This window comes from Dromiciops gliroides, chromosome 3, assembly GCF_019393635.1.
Source record: "Dromiciops gliroides isolate mDroGli1 chromosome 3, mDroGli1.pri, whole genome shotgun sequence".
Classification (NCBI taxonomy): domain Eukaryota; kingdom Metazoa; phylum Chordata; class Mammalia; order Microbiotheria; family Microbiotheriidae; genus Dromiciops; species Dromiciops gliroides.
Window position 1 is genome coordinate 608,909,921 of NC_057863.1, and position 17,025 is coordinate 608,926,945.

The 17,025-nt window shown below is 46.6% G+C and overlaps 1 protein-coding gene across 1 annotated transcript in view; it reads right to left on the reverse strand.

Annotated features, from left to right (window-relative positions):
* Positions 1–17,025, reverse strand: part of GRHL3 (grainyhead like transcription factor 3) — a 33,387-nt gene that overhangs the window by 969 nt on the left and 15,393 nt on the right. The window contains exons 10-14 of the mRNA XM_043996911.1: positions 16,605–16,733; positions 16,423–16,459; positions 11,936–12,024; positions 10,837–10,922; positions 7,431–7,495 (exon numbers count right to left, since the gene is read on the reverse strand). Coding sequence (XP_043852846.1) covers positions 7,431–7,495; positions 10,837–10,922; positions 11,936–12,024; positions 16,423–16,459; positions 16,605–16,733 — 406 coding nt within the window. The remainder of the gene's footprint in view (positions 1–7,430; positions 7,496–10,836; positions 10,923–11,935; positions 12,025–16,422; positions 16,460–16,604; positions 16,734–17,025) is intronic.

Consider the following 17,025-nt stretch of genomic DNA (forward strand, 5'->3'; position numbering starts at 1 on the left):
TACATTTCACAGGTGAGAAACTAAGGTTAAATGATTTGCTCAAGATCACAGAGCTAGTTCATTGCTGGCAAACTGAAGACTTGAAACTCTTTTCATCTGCCACGCCATTAAGTGCTGTCTCATGTGGTACAGACCTTTCCCTCCCCTTGGCTCCCTCCAGAGCTGATGCTATAGCTAAATACTAGAGAACATTGGCTAAGGATGGACAGGATGAATCTTACAGTCCCGGGGAGCAGTGAGTAGGGACATTTCTTCTCAACCCCAACCAGTCATTAGGCAAATGATGGAGCCTTGGGGACTGAGGAGGCCTTCATGGGCTTATCTCTGGCAGCATCAACAGAGCTGTTATCCTCAGGTTTGGAAGCCTCTGCTTGGGGTTACAATGATCATAGAACCATGTGTGTCCTGCTTGATCACTGCCAGTTGATTTGAGGAGTTTCTTTCCTGGAATCAGACTTTGATTCCCTGCCCAGTCAGTTTCACGGAGTTCTCTTTGTCTTGCAATTCTTGGGATGGGGGAAGGCCAGAGGAAAGCCTCTGGGGCCTGGTCAAATCCAGAGCTTTTGGCCCCTGTGGCCAAAATGGGCTTCTTTTTCCAAGCAGTGCCTCAGCGGCAAGAGCACCTAAGTGAGAGTCATTGAATTAAAGGATGGGAGATCTCAAGCTGGAAGACATCTAAGAGGCCTCTCAGTCCAACCCTATCGGTTTGCAGATGAGAAAGCTAAGGACCACAGGGGTTATGGTCTGTGATTCCATAGATTGAAAGGGCTTCAGAGGCCATCCACTTAGTCCACCGTCCTCATTTTACAGATGTGGAAACTGAGGCCAAGGCAAAGGAAACAGCTTGCCCAAGTTCAAAGAGGTACTAAGGAACAGAAGTGAAATTTGAACCTGGGACCTGGGAAGCCTCAACCAACTGATCTTTCTATCATGCCACATGGCCTCCCTGTCACTTGCAGAATCAGGTCACAGAAACGGGAGCTATGCTTCTGCTAAGACTTCCCTGTTAAGGGTAAACCTTGCCTCTCCAGCTAGCCTTCTCCCTCCCCATCCCAAGCCTGTCCCTTCGCAGACAGAGGGGAACCCCAGAAGGAGACAATCAGTTGGAGTTTCAGCCTCCCTCCTACCTCATACTGTTTAGCCTCTGAAAACAATGTGATTCTGGTCTTTTCAGCTGGGAGATGTGTGTGTAGGGGTGGGGGTGGTATGAATACCCCAGCACCTAAAGCAACAGCAGGCATAATGTGCGACCTGATTGTCATTTTTACTGTACTATCTGTCTCACTTCCCATTAAAAACCTGGCCAGGGGCCAGCAAAAACAATGTATTAGTTAATCTTCCAGGCACTCAGTGATGCTTGCAAGGCTGATGGTATCTCTCTTTGTCCAGAGGACTCACTGTGTAGCTTGATGAAAATAAACTTGGACATTTATTAGAATTTCCTGTTCATCAGATTACAGAGGGAACTGGGCCCAGGGAAGGGTGGGGAGCCAGCCGGGCCACTTCAGAAAAGCATTTCCGGGGGGCCATATTTCCTCATCTGCTCATTTGAAGCAGCACAATCAGAATGAAGGCTAGGAATCCTTAGGAGGCGGGGAAGGCATTTGTGACTCAGTAGAATCTTCCAGGAGACACACTCTAAGTCTACCCTGGCACATGGTCAGTCTAGAACTGTAATTATCCTCTACTTAGGGGAAAAGATGGAAAGGTTGGTGGTGAGAAGACTGAATTTAGAGTCAGAAGGTATGGGGGCGACTCACGACTCTGCCATGTACATGGCAAATGTCTTTCGGCAAAGGCTTCCCCTTTATGGATGCTGGTTTCCCTAATTGTAAAATGTGGCATTGGACTAGAGAGGATCCCTGCTCTAAATCTGTGACCCTAATCCCTATGAAAATGTGGAGGATGGACTCAGCCCGAAATTCTCTCCTACCTCTGACATCCTTTGTTCTAAGGCCCCTTCTAACTCTGACATCCCATGGTCTACAGTGTCTCCCAACCCAGACATTCTGTGTTCCCAGAATGTCCCTTTCTGGCTCTATCATTCTATGCCCCAAGGTCTCATTCAACTTTAATTCTATAGTCTAAGGTCTCTTTCATAATTCTATGTTCTTTGGGTATTTTGCACTGACATTTTCTTTTCTTTTCTTTTTTTGCAGGGCAAGAGGGTTAAGTGATTTGCCCAGGGTCACACAGCTAATAAGTGTCAAGTGTCTGAGGCCACATTTGAACTCAGGTCCTCCCGAATCCAGGGCTGGTGCCTTATCCCCCATACCACCTAGCTGCCCTCTGCACTGACATTTGAGCCTGACTCTGACACCTGATTTTCCAAAATACCTTTCTATCTCAGGCATTCTGTGTTCAAAGGTCCCATCCAACTTTAAATCCTAGGAATCTGCCAACCTTCCAGGTGGCTGACTGAAGAGTTAGGCTCCCAACACAGGAGACTGCTGATAGATACCTCCCCCTTACCAGCTCTTCAGAATCCACCACATTTTCTCCTCCTCCAAACCGCTATGGAGAGTCAAGTGTTCTGTTTACCCTGCCCCCAAATTATGAGAGCTTTGTTAGGGAAGTCAGAGGTAAGAAACCAAGGGAAAGTCACTCAGGGCTTGTTGGGGCAAGGCAGCATTCAGTGCTGAGCTGGTCTTCTGATTCAGCTCCAGTGAGCACGGGATCCCCAGTTTAAAACCGAAACTTAACTAAACAAAACACACACACACACACTCTCACTCTCACTCACACACTCACACACTCACACAGAACCATTCTCAGGGCCCCTGATGATGAGCTCATTAGAGAATTATACATCTGGGAGCTGGCAGAGTTCTCAAGAAATCTTGTCTCCTGCCTACGGGTCTGGTGATTGTAAATTGTTCCTATTTTACAGACGAGGCAACTGAGGCTTAAAAGTCACACACCAAGTTAGTGGAAGAGCTTGAAGCCAGAATTGGAACTGATTTAACCTCCTGAATCTAGTCCTTATTCGGCTCTGTTGACCCCCTTCACAAAGCCCCCCTCTCCTTTCCTGGGGATACTCCAAAAGAGGGGCTTTTCTCATTTGCGATGAGGGTGATTGTGGTAGTGGATGGGAGGGGACAGACATATTGAGAACTCATGTGAAGAGATGGTATGGTCCAGGGAATAAACCCTCAAAACACACTGCATGGCTCAAGAAGACCCGAGCTGAAATCCCATCTTAGACAATTAACCAGCTATGTAGTCACCAATAAGGACCTCAAACTCTCTGGGCCTCAGATTTCTCATCTATAAGATGGGGACAATACGATTATTTGTTGGGAGGCAATTCGGTCCCTGTGGCTCTTGAAACTTACTCCCTGTATAATTTTTGAATTTTGAGGGCCTCAGTTTCCCCATATGCAAAATATGGAAGTTGGACTAGCTGGCCTCTGAGGGCTCTCCCAGCTCCACGTTTATGCCTCATAGGGTTGTTGTGGGAAGAATAATTTCTAAATCTTCAGGTATTATGTAAATGTGAGCTATAGTAATTATGAAAAGACCTTGAATTTCCCCACCTCATCTCTTATTAGCCTGGTAACTTTGGTCAGGATACTTCCCCTTCTAAGCCTCAGTTTCTGCATCTGTAAAATGGGAGGTAATCTCACCTGCCCTCTTTCCTGCACTTGTTTTTGTAAGCAGGGAAAGGGGCTATTGTGAGCCTTTATTGATTTTCTAACATGTCCTCTCCCTGGCCTGCTTGATGGGTCTCTGCCATTGGTAGGGTTGGTCGGAAGGCAGTCAGGGCTCTTGTCTAGCCCCTCCCCTCAACCCTTTGTCAGCCCCCAGCCCCAGCCCAGGGAACATTATGGGAGTGGCCTGGTGAGGTAAGGGGGACTCACAAAGCCTCCAAAAGGAAAAGGCCCAGACAATGTCCGTGGGCAGAATTCCTGGGCTCCTTCCAGGGCCCATTAATAAGTAAAAGAGTACAGTGCTGCTGGGGGTTAGGGGGTGGGGGGCAGGGGGCAGGAGAAGAGAATCCTCCAGGAGAGAGATCTGTTTCCAGCCATTGTCCAGGAAGAACTGGGGATGGGTGGGGAAGAGTCTTTCAATTAACCCCTTGGTATTATTTACTGTTAATTGCTCATAAATAATGATTCCCCAATCAGCAGCCACCACATAATGACTGCAAATTGGGGCTTAGCAGCAAATAACTATTACTCCTCAGACACTGGCTGGGCTCAGAGGAGGCCAAACCTGCCCCCCCTGCTGTGTATGTGTGTGTGTGTGTGTGTGTGTGTGTGTGAGTGTGGGGGGAAGGTTGGGGGGGCACAGGAGGTAGGAGGGAGATGCCTGGTTCAGTAGATGTGAATTTCAACAGAAAACCAGAGGATGTAGGCTAAAGTCATCAGGGGAGGCAGACAAGGAAAAGGGGAGGATGGGTAATAATAATACTGACATTTCTATAGTAATTTCAGGTTCACAAAGCAATTCGCATTCATTTTCTCATTTGATGTTAGCTGGTGTTTAAACAGGCCTTGACGCTCCTTAGCTGATTTGACCAATTATAATCGAATATCTGAGGTAGGATTTGAAGCCAGAGCTTCCTGAATGCAGACCCTGCACCCCATCCACTGGGCCTCACTGCCCCTTTGTCTGTGTAGACTGACTAACAAGTGTTCCCTAAACTCCCTCCCTGGGTGCCCACATGCAGCTAAAGAAGCTAGACCCCTCAGGTTCCCCACAGGTTGAGTTTGAATCCTCTGATTAATTCTGGGACTGGGGGCTGAATGCTGAGGAGAGAAGCTCCTGGCCTCTTCCATATTTGCCCAAGGTCCTATAGCTAGCAAGCATCATAGGATTCGAACTCAAGGCTTCTGGTCGAAGAGCCAGCTACCCTTTCATTGTCCCATGCTGCTTGTCACCACAGTGAGGCCCAACTGAATTCAATTTAACAAGCTAAAATACCAGGCCCTGTGCTAGGCTCTGGAGGTGCAAAGACAAAAAGGAAATACTCCCTGCATTCAAGACCAGTCCTTCTTAGCCATGTGACTTTGGACAAGCCTCAGTTTCTCCATCTTTAAAATAGGGATATGGATACCTGAACCTCTCATCTCACAAGGTTTTTGGGAAGAACGTGCTATCTAAATGAATGGCATCATTCTGCTATCAGACTAGCTCCCGGTCTGTAAGGGGAAATGAGCAAAATTACAGCAAGGTTCGATGGCACAGTGGATAGAGTGCTGGGCCTGGAGTTGGGAAGACCTGAGTTCAAATCCAGCCTCAGACAGTTACTAGCTATGTGACTCTGAGCAAGTCACTTTCCCCTGTTTGCCTCAGTTTCCTCATCTGTAAAATGAGGCAAAGAAAGAAATAACAAACCACTCCAAGTATTTTTGCCAAAAAAACCCCAAAATGGGTTCATAAAGAATCAAACACGACTGAAACTATGGAACACTTTGGGATGCTTAAGTAAGGTCTAGCCCCAATGTATTTTTCAATTCACAAAGCACTAATTTAAATACCTACTGTGTGCCCTATGTCCTATTACTATACAGCATGAAACCTCCTTCCCCTTCCCCTGGCACTATGAAGCCAAACTGGTCTCCTCCCTATTCCCTAAATACAATCTATAGTCCTTATTAACAGCATATATTTCTATGCTTCTTTAAGGTTTGTACAGGGTTTTCCTCATAACAATCCTCCGAGGTAGGTCATGCAAGCATTATTGTCCCCGTTTTTCAGATGGGAAAACTGAGGCTCAGTGGGGGAGTGACTTAGCTAAGGTCATGCAGCTAGCTGTGTCATAGTCCCAGTACAAAGCAGGAGGATCTCCTGACGCCAAGTTCAGCGCTTCTCCCACTGTCCTTCCCTTCTCTGTCTACCTCTCCTCTGCCACTCCAAATTCTCCATAGGCTTCAAGGTTCGCTTCTCTTGGAAGCCTCCCTTGACCACACAAGAAAGCTTATGTAGACCAGAGGACTCCAGTGTCTACACAGGTGTCTCCTTCCTTTTAATTCCAATAATTCTGATTGTCTGTTTGGATTTTCCAGGTAGTGTTACATATGTATCAATACCAACTGATGTGATCTCATGGGATCACTGGGAGGAAACCAGCACAGTGGTGGATGGAGAATTTTGTAAGACTAGTGACAATGCCAATAATTAGCATTTGTATAGTGCTTTAAGCTTTCCAAAGCACTTTACATGTATTATCTCATTTGGTCTTCATGACAACCCTGGGAGGTAGGTGCTGTTTTGATCTCCATTTCACAGATGATAACACTGAGGCTGATTAGGGATTAAGTGATTTGCCCCAGCTACCTTTAGTTAGTAAATGTCTGGGACAGGATTAGCACCCGGGTCTTCCTGATTCAGAGGCCAGTGCTCTATTCACTTTCAACACCTGCCAATTGTCAAAGGGGCTGGGGTTGAATTTCCTCCTGTGCTTCCTGTACTGCTTATGTAACTTGAGCCCCAGTTTTCTCCTTTTAAAATGAGGGGGATTGCACTGTATTATCTCAAAGACCCCTCCCGGCCAGCCTTAAGGCTTAGCTGATTTTACTACCCAAATCCCTTCAGGTTGAGGATGCAGATCAATCAGTCTTTAGCAGACCCATAACGCGCTATAGAAATGGGAATTGTTTTTTTTTATCTCCTTGCAGGATGCCCAGTTGTCTCTCTCTGAGTGTCTTGCTTAGGGTGGCATAGGAGTGATTTCTAGAACCACTCTCTCCTGTGTAGAATGAGTAGAATGATGATGGGGACAAGACTCCTAAGACGGAAAACGTCTATTTTAGGTTCTCTCTTGCTCTAATCATTGCTCTGGCCAGGCAAGCTGCCATATGTATCCATCGTATGTAGATAATAAGACTAATCCTTCATACACTCAGACTCAGAACCTTAAAATATAGGGGAAAAGCTGGAAGAGATCTCAGAGGTGGGAGGAGCCTTAGAACACAGGATGTCAGGGCTGGGAGGGTCCTTAGAACATAAAATCTTAGAATCTAGGTATAAAGAGCATGAAAACATACCAAGTATGTACATGATAATTTGTGGTCACGAGGGGAGAACACTAAAGATTCTTTAGGAGACAATACCTTAAAGGTCATTTCATTTTACAAATGGGGACATTGAGGCTCAGAGAAGCCCTGCTCAGGTCACATGGGTGGTGACTGGCAGAGCTGGGATATCTGACTCTATTTCTCTTTCTGCCAGATGATTAGACTGGGTGAGGGTGGAGGGTGAGCTTAGCCCATTCTCTTGAGGTTTCCTGGGCTGTTTCCCCACTGCCACCCTCCATGTACCTTTGCCTAGGCTGGGAACTCACAGATACAAGCTCCAAGCACAAGGAAACCCTTTGTATCTTGGGTCCCACCAGTGGGCTGGACCTATTTGTGATTTACAACCTTGTTCAGGCCAAAGGCTGTTGACAAGTTGGTGCCAATATTTCCCCAAATGCACTTACTTACCCTCGCTTGCATTTTTTATAGACTTTGTAAATGCTCTCCTCTGGAAAACCGTATTTCTCTGAGATCTGCAAGAGAAGAGCCAGGAGTTCATTTGCATGATGCCTAGGCCAGAGTTTAACAGCCCAGAGGTGGATTTTGGAGGGGCTGAGCTGGGGGAAGTAGATTTTTCCCACCATCTAAAAATAACAACAATACTTCACATTCGAGGAGCTATGCCTCTCAAAAGAATTTTCATGTCCATTATCTTCTTGGGATCTCAGGATAAGCCTGAGAGGAAGGTAGGGCCTGTGGCCCTGGGCAAATCTTCTACAGATGGCTTCTAAGATTCCTTCCAGATACTAGGAAGATGTCCATTTTACCCATTAGGAAACTCCAAACTGGAGAGGTAAAACCATAGGATTACAGAATTCTAGAACTGGATGGGCACCTAGAACACAGGATGGCAGAGCTGGGAGGGCTCCTAGAACACAAAATGTCAGAGTTGTATGGACTCCTAGAACACAGGATGTCAGAGCTAGGAGAGTCCTTAGAACATAGAATGTCAAAGCTAGAAGGGACCTTGATCCTTTGCAATTCTGACATCTGCTCCAGGGCCCACTTTAAGTTTAACTTTTCATGCTTCTATAATATTCATGTGACACTAGCTTAGGTCTGTAACTGCAGCAACATATTTGGGGATGCCTGAGCCTCAGTTGGAAGGTTCTTACCCTCACCCGTGTATTGTACAAGAACAAGGGAGATGCCAGGTTGCAGCCTGAGGACTGATGGTTCTAGAGCAAAAGCCTCTTCAGACTTTGGCCTGGGACCTTTTCCTCATAATAAAGTAGCTAAGGGCAGCTGAGGAACTGTGTTCCTTTGATTCTGTCCCTGGATACACCAGATGTCACTCAGCATCAGGAGGCACAGTGAGAGGATAACTAGATCAATCCCTCCTCAGTTGGCCTCTTGAGAACTTCCCAATTACTGCCCAAGGGACTACCCCCGACTCCAGTCACTAAGATTTGCAAACTCCCTTGACTCTTCACTCACAATCATCACACATTTCCATCCCATTCCCAAATCTTGTCATTTCTCACTTGACGCTATCTCTTGTACCCTTCTTTCCACTCACATAGCTACCATCCCAGTTTAGGCCCTAGACATCTCTCACCTGGTCTCCTGTTGTCAGCTTTCTTATGAGTTTTTCTGTCTTAAGTCTCTCTCTTCTCCAAACTACCCTACACTGAGCTGCTAAACCAATTTTCTTTACTGTAGGTCTTATCATGTCACTTCCCCTACTCAATAAAATTCAATGGGATATTTGTGAAGGAGAAGAGGAATAAGAAAAAGGAGAAGAAAGAGAAGGAGGAGGAGGAGAAAGAAGAGGAGGAGGAGGAGAAAGAGAAAAAGGAGGAGGAGAAATGAAGGAAGAGAAGGAGGAGAGGAGGAGGAGAAGGAGAGGAAGAGAATGATGAGGAGCACTTAGCACAGTGCTTGATCCAGAGTGATAGATAAGGCAGTCAATGACACTCTATGCTCCACAGCTAGTCTTGAAGGAATCTTAGAAGAGGTTGTGAATGTTCTCCATAGTATACTCCCCAATAAACGGTTACCCAGCCTCAGCTTGAACACCTCCAGGGTCAGGGAGCTCACTAGCTCTGGAAGCAGCCCATTCCATTGTTGAAGTGCCCAGTTTAGGAAGTCCTCCCTCATGCTGAGCCCTGTGAATAAGCCTTGTGGATGGCTCCATCTCAGTCTCTTCAAGACCACTTGGTTTCATTTCAATTAAAGCTCACAGAGAAACAGGTTTGCAAGGCTAACAAAGGCACTGGCCCATCATAAAGCAGCCATCAGATTACGGAGAATTTACGGCGTGTGCTTTTCCTGAGGAGCCAATGTTATAGCAGCCGGGAAGATAACCATCACAGAAATATGCCTCGTGTGTCCTTCCTGCACCCAGCGCCCCAAATCCCCCTGGAACAGGGAGAGCCACAGAGGACCTGGGGCTTCAGGTTTCACCTTAATGGACCCTAGATAGGATCAGAAAGATGTTGGCTTTTTCATTATAGCCCAAAATATGAAAACCTTTTGGGATTTTAGTGGGTTACTGGCTTAACCTGAGTCAATAATGTATTGAGAGACCAAAAAGGCGGGGGGGAAGCAAATGTGGCTTCAAGGCTTTACCGATGGAATCAGGGTATCTAGAAGGAGAAGCCAGTTTGCGCATTGCTGATGAGGAGGGAGGGCTTCGAGCCTGGGGCCCATCTGGAGTGTCCTGTGTGGGTCTGGGGACCTCCTTTTAGGGAGGACCCTGAAAAGGTGGTCCGCATCTAGTGAAAGTAATCAGTATGGGGGTGGGGTTGACAACAGTGCCCTTATCAGTATCTGGCAAAGAAAGAGGGGATGTCTAGAGTCCAGCCCTGTGCCTTTTACCTAACTTTAGAAATGTGTGTGAAATAGGATTGGTAAATGTTTAGCCTGGAGGAAAGAAGACAGTGGAGTGGGGCTGTGGGGCATGGTAGCTGTTATCAAATATCTTTGAAGGGCTGTCCTGTAGAAGACAGATTAGTTTAGTTTCCTTGACTCTAGAGAGCAGAAGATAGAAGGTAGAGAGAGGCAAATTTGGTCTCCAAACATAGAAATGAGAACTTTCTATCCAGTAGAGCTGCCCAACAATGCAATAGTGCTGCCTTTGGAAGTAGCTAGTTGTCCATCACTAGACGTGATCATAAGAAGATGGGATGAAAATATATCAAGAAGGTGGTAATAGGAGTTCCTGATTGAGATATACAGTGGACCAGATGGTTTTTATGGTCCCTCCCAGCTCTGACATCCTATGTTCTAAGGGCCCTCCCAGCTCTGACATTCTGTGTTCTAAGAGCCCTCCCAGCTCTGACATCCTGTGTTCCAAGGGCCCTTCCAGCTCTGACAATCTCTCTTTTGAGAGGAAGCTTGGTATAATCCTGCATTTAGAGTCAGGAAAATTTAAGCCCAAATCCTACTTTAGATGCTTACTAGCTTTGTAATCCTGAGCTAGTTATTTTAACTCTCTGCCTCGATTTCCTCATTGGTAAAGTGTTGGAGTTGGACTCAATGACTTCTTGATATCCTGTCCATCTCTAAATCTATGACCCTGGGATTTCTTCTGTGGTCTGATCAGCTTTCCAGGTTCTACCATTTTATATTTCCAGAACATGTCTAGTTCTAACACTTCATCCCTTTAAGATGTCTTCTGACCCCAAGATCTGAAGACTAATAGAGGAGGAAGAGGGTAGTTTGATCTCCTCATTTCATCACCTGGTAGAGAAGAGAGGTTTGGGAATAGGAGATGCTGTATTCCTCTGTGATTATATCCAAACTCCCTGGGGACCATCTTCTCCTCCTCCCCTCCATCCCCAAGTAAACTGATGACCTGAAAAGACCTTACCGCATTCCTTAACCCTTTGAGGTCTGGGGTCTTCAGCATGAGGGCATCAAACACCTCCTCTGTTTCCCTCCGGACATATAACAAGACTGCAGAGGACAGGAAGCAGCTTTGAGTTAACATGAGAGGGAAGAATGAGGCCAATATAATCTCAGACATGGGGGAGCCCCCACAGGATAAGTGGGTTTAGGGCTGGAAGGGACCTTGTAGCTTATCTAGTTGCTTCTACCTCCTTTATCTCATAGGGAGAGAATCAAGGCTCAGGGACATTAATGAACTTTCCCAGGGTCATGTAGTCGACAAGTGGTAGAATTGGGACTCGAGCCCATCTTCTTCTTTTTGTGAGGCAGCTGCAGTTAAGTGACTTGCCCAGGGTCACACAGCTAGTAAGTGTCAAGGGTCTGAAGCTTGAACCCATCTTCTGATCTCAAATCCCAATACTTTCCCCACTATCCCATGGAATCATGAGCCTCTTAAGCTTTTTTTAAAGGCCCAGAATTAAGAGTAGTAAGCACAACTCTCATTCTTTTCCAAGCCCTGAAGAACATTCACCCATTAGAGATAGAATGCCCTTGTGGCCAGGGGCATGACAGATTTCTTGAAAGAATATCGGTCATGGAGTTAGAAGACTGAGTTTGTCACCTAGACACAGTAAGGCTGTGGCTTTCTGAACCTCAGTTTCTTCATCTCTAGAATAGGAATAAGATTATTTGTTCCCTCTTCTTCAAATGCACTCATGTTCATAAAACAATTTGTTAGCTTTTAAGAGCTATATAATTGAACATCTTTATTATTATTCATCCTTCATATCAGATTTTAGCCCCTCCTGGAGGAGTATCAGGGGCTTAGTCCCATCCCAAATTTCTTAGGGAACTGGGGCACAGATCAATATGGTGTGCTGGACAGAACATGGGGACTGGAGTCAGGGAACTTGTCTGTGTAACCCCGGGCAAGTCAGTGCTCCTCTCTGACCCTTGGTTTTCTCCTCTGTAAAATAAGGAGACTGGACTGGCTGACCTCAGAGGTCCCTTCTAGTTCTAAACCCTCTAATCCTATTAGATGGCAGCTGGGGGGCGGGGAGGGGGAAGGAACAGTCACCTACCTCTCTGGAGATCATCTTCCTTGGCTTGCTTGGGAGGGAGAAGGTCAAAGTCATCAGAGAATGGTGAACAGGTTCGTTTCAGAGACAGCCTGAGGGGACAGAATGGCAGAGAGTTCCAGGTCAGGAGGGCAGCAAAGAGAGAGAATCCTCCAGCCATAGAAGTCAAGTGAAAAGGGGCCAATTTCTCATTGGGTGCATTTCTGATGGGCCGGAAGAAGAGCAGGGCTGGGACAGGGGTGAAGCCTGAAGTCGGGGTCCCTCCAGAGAGAGCCACTGGACCTGGATTTAAAGGCCAGTGTTCTGGGGGGAGGGGGACAGTATGAGAGAAGTTAGAAACACCTGGAATGTGACTGGGGAGGGGGGTGGGTTGGAAGTAGATGTAGACAAAGGGTGCTCTTAACTTTTGTTTTGTCCTGGATTCGTTCTCGGGAAGCCTAGAGACCCCTTCTCAGAATCATATATTTAAGTACATAAAATTAAGTATCAAAATCGGTTCACAGACCCCAGCCTGAGGACCTTGCCTGGTAGAGATTCTGTATTTCTAAAAGAAACAGTCAATAAAGGCCCCTGTCATGGCCCAGAGCATCATTCTTTGACAAGCTCATGTAATACAAGGTATATTGTAAATATTTATGTTTGTATGTTTCCTGTCTCCTAGGATGTAAGTTCCACCAAGGATAGGATAGGACTGGGCCCGATTAGATTAGCACAGTGTTCCGCAGATGTGCATTTATTTGGTCAAAAACATTTATCTTACACGTGTTATTAGAGACATCTTTCTCTGATGAAGGAACGAATGAGGGAACGATTGAATGACAGATAGCTTTTGCACACTATAGCCCTCAGAAAGAATGGAAGGATGGAGGAGGGAGTCCCCTTCCCTCCCCAGCACCACTTTGTCTCACAGAGCCGCCAGCCAATCTCTCCATCTGCCAGGCCATCTCTGAGGCTTGCTATTTTGTTTGTTTTTACAAGAGGTTGTCTCGCCAGAGATTAGCCGAGTTTTCACATAAAACGAGTCCAATAAAAACTGGGGGAGTTTCAATGAGAAAAGAAACTCTGGTCCCTAGCTCTGTGGTTGGGGCCCACACCCTTGAGCCACTGGGCCTCCTTCATGGGGCTGTTTCTTTGAGCAGAGGCATGGTCAGCCTTAAAGGGGACAATGGACTATCTCTGCTCTCAGTAGGTGCTTAATACACATGTATCTGTTGTTGTTAAAACAATGATCAGGATTTTTTTCTATTTCCTCCACCAGTGCAGATTGCAGCCCCTCTATGCCTTATTAAGGTGGGAGGGAGGGCACTTCATATGTTGTTAGCACAGTGCCCAGCACATAGTGTGCGCTTAATGTTTGAATGAATGAATTCCTGTGGCAAAGGAAAAAAAATCACTCCCTCCTGGCTAAGTGTCAAATGATGAGCTTCCATACAATAATGGAGCCTGGGTCCTGAATGACAGATTAAAAAGTACATTCCTGCTGTGGTCTTCCAAGCCTTTCCAGGCTAGCAGACTCCACCAGGGCTGGCATGGTCTTCCAGAACTAGGGTCACTTACACACCATAATGAAGCATCAGAAGAGGGACTGCCATACTTTGCATCCACGGTGCTTAGCATTGCACCTGGCACACAGTAGGTGCTCAATAAATGCCTTTTCATTCATTTCATTTCATTCATTCATGGAGAATCAGAAGTGGTAGGATTACTAGCATCAGTGCTGACCCCATGCCCAAGTCCCTACTCTGGGAGGAATGAGCTCCTGGCACCAGCTCATAAAGGAGCTCGTGTAGGAGGTAGGCATGAGAAGAGGGCACAGACTGGGGAGGAGCCCACACTAACAGGGAGGGGTAGGGAGGAGGAGAGAGATAATAGGAACCTGGATCTTCATACCTGTTTGTGCCATTGTGGATGGTAGGAGAAGCAGCCTAAAAATGCAAAAAGAAAGATGTGTTCCATCATGTCAATGAAGGATTTCCACTTCGGGCAGCCTAGTATAATGGTTAGAACACTGGTTTTGGAGTCTGGGAAACCTTGGGCCAAATCCTGCCTTGGACACCTGCCAGATACATAACCATGGGCCCTTCAGCCTCGGGCAGCTTGCTAAGACTTGGTGGCTCTCTGCTCTAGAACACTGCCAACAAGTCAGAGACCTCTGGTGAGAAGGAAGTCACCTCCTCCCAAGGCAATACATCCCACTTTGGAATCTCACTGGTGTCCCATGACATAAAACCTACACCCCCCTCCCTGCACCTCCTCCCCATTGCTCCTACTTTTGTCAAAGGCAACTTTTATCCCTACCCCCAGCCCACCCAAGTCTTCTCTCCTCCAGGCTAACCATTCCCAATTCCTTTGATCACTTGCTATATGGCATGACCTCTGGACCCTCCACTCTCCTGGACATTCTCCTCTGAGCATGCTTATTGGTCAATTTCCATCCTAAAATGCTTGGAATGGAACCCAGTAAGCCAGAGGAGGAGTCTGATTGCAACAGAGACCAACAGACATCTCTTGATCTGGACATTTTGTCTGGAGCAGTGGGCAGAGCACTGGACTTGGAGTCAGGAAGACCTGAGATCAAACTCTGCCTCAAACATTTATTGGCTGGGTGACAAGGGACAAATCACAATCTCTCTGAGCCTCAGTTTCCTCATCTGTTAAAATGAGGTTAATGGTAGTACCTTGCTTCAGAGGGCTGTTGTGATAAACAAATGAGATAATATATGTAAAGTACTCTGTAAACCTTAGACAGCTATGGAAATGCAAGCCATTGCTGTTGTTATTGTTATTCATTATCATGTGGCTGAAGTTTGCTCTCTTGGCCACCATGTCACTGGTGACTCATCTTGACTTTTGTGGTCCAGTAAAGCCCTCAGATCTTTTCCTCCTGAGCTCTGCCTATGCCTCCTCCCCACCCCCAATCCTAATGTTTGTAAGAAGGTACCCATGACGGTACATCCATAGCCCCCAAACTTCAGTTTGCTCTGAGAAGACCACCCCCTGAACCTGGCTACAGACTCCACACCTTAAAACTTGGCCAGACAGTTCATAAACATATGTTGTAAGTCACCATATAGAGCCGTCTGAACCCATAACCTCCCTGATAGGGCTGAGTCAGGAGGCTGCCTGGGACCTTGCCAACATGTCACCACATGCTGCCGCTGTGGCCTCAGGGAGGCCCATTGTGTCATCCCACTGACACTCCAAGTAGCACGTCTCCTTGCTCGGTGGAGACTTCTCTCTCCTGGCTTCTGCATGCTTACGGGTTGTGGCCGGCTTCTGGTTTGCTCAGGCTTGGGTTCTAATTTGGATCTTGCCCCTCTTTCCTCAACAGCAATGAGGGGGTTTCTCTTAGCCCCAGGGATTGCCTTCCTCACAGGCATATTTAAGTCTTTTCATGTAGGGAATGTAATGGAGAAAGAAGTGGAAAATGGACTGATAATAATGATGAGGAGGGTAACAGCTTTAAGGTTTGCAAAGAACTTTACATAAGTGCCTGCATTATTACATTATTATCCCCATTTGTTGTTGTTAAGCCATTTTTCAGTTGTGTAAGACTCTTTGTGACTTCATTTGGTAAAGATACTGGAGGGGTTTGCCATTTCCTTGTCCAGCCCATTTTGCAGATGAGGAACTGAGGCAAACAGGGTTAAGTGAATTGTCCAGGGTCACACAGCTAGTAAGTGTCTGAGGTCAGATTTGAACTCAGTGAGAGGAGTTTTTCTGGTTCCAAGATTAGTACTCTATCCATCATGCCACTTAGTTGTCCTATTATCCCCATTTTACTTATGAGGAAACTGAGACTGTGAGAAATTAAGTGACTTGCCCAGGACCACAAAATCAAGAAGTGTTTAAAGCAGGATTAGAACTCAAGTCCAGCATTCTGTCCACTGAACCAGTTGGCTGTTTCTAGACCGTTCCTACTACTAAACAGACCACTCAAGGCACACGTTCTCCTATTTCTGGTCCAACAGCATCATTTTTTCATGTTAATGACTAGCAGTGATGTTATTGGCATTGGTGATACATGGCCAAGAATAGAAAGAAAGCAGGTTTTGGAGTTAAAGGACCTGGCTTCAAATCCCAGCTCTGCCTCTTACTACTGGTGTGACTGCTGGGAAATCACTTGGCTTCCATCGCTTCCTCTATAGAACAAGGGTGTTGGAGGAGGAGATCTCTGACATCCCTTCTGGTCTGGATCTATGGTCCTACAAGCCTATAGAATAGCTCTCTGCTTCTTGCCTGTCTGCTTTAGAAATTGGAGTGGAGGGGCAGCTAGGTGGCTCAGTGGATAAAGCACCAGCCCTGGATTCAGGACTCCCTGAGTTCAAATCCGGCCTCAGACACTTGACACTTAACTAGCTGTATGACCCTGGGCAAGTCACTTAACCCTCATTGCCCTGCAAAAAAACCCAAAAAACCAAACCAGAAATTGGAGTGGAGGCTCTGGGGGGTGGGGGTAGATGGACCCTGGTTAGGAATGAACTCTGGACTTGCTCTGGGACTGGGGGGGGGCAGGGGCTACTCCTGCTTTCCCAGGGCTGGGGTCCGTGCCTTGGGACATTCTCAATAAAGACAATCTCCTCTCCCCACGGGCCTTTGCTGAGCCTCCCTCCACCAGTCAGGGCCCTCTGGCTCTGGGCTGCTTGGGCCCATTCTCTGACTCTTACCATGCCATTCCTTTGCAAGTTGGAGAAGTGGATGTTGGGGATGAAGAGAACCGGCTGGCTCTCCAGGTCAGACTCTGGCCGAAGGTAGGTGGTCTCGTTGCCTCGGAAGCTGGACAGTAGGCAGCCCTTGAGGCCTGCAGAGGAGAAACCAATTCAAGTCTGAGAAGTTGGCTCTGTTACCAGTCCCAAACCAGGGGTCAGGTCACTTCTCATCCCAGCTCTGGTGTAAACTAGTTCATTGTGTGACCATGGACAAGTAATTTCTCTTTTCTGGGCTTTGATTTCCTCTTTTGTCAGATGAGGGAGGGCAGACCAGATAAATGATTTCTTAGGTTCCAGATCTAACATTCTGTGTTCTAAAGCCCTTCCCATTTCTGACTGAGTTCTAAATTCCCTTTCGGGTCCGACATTCTACGTTCTGAGTTT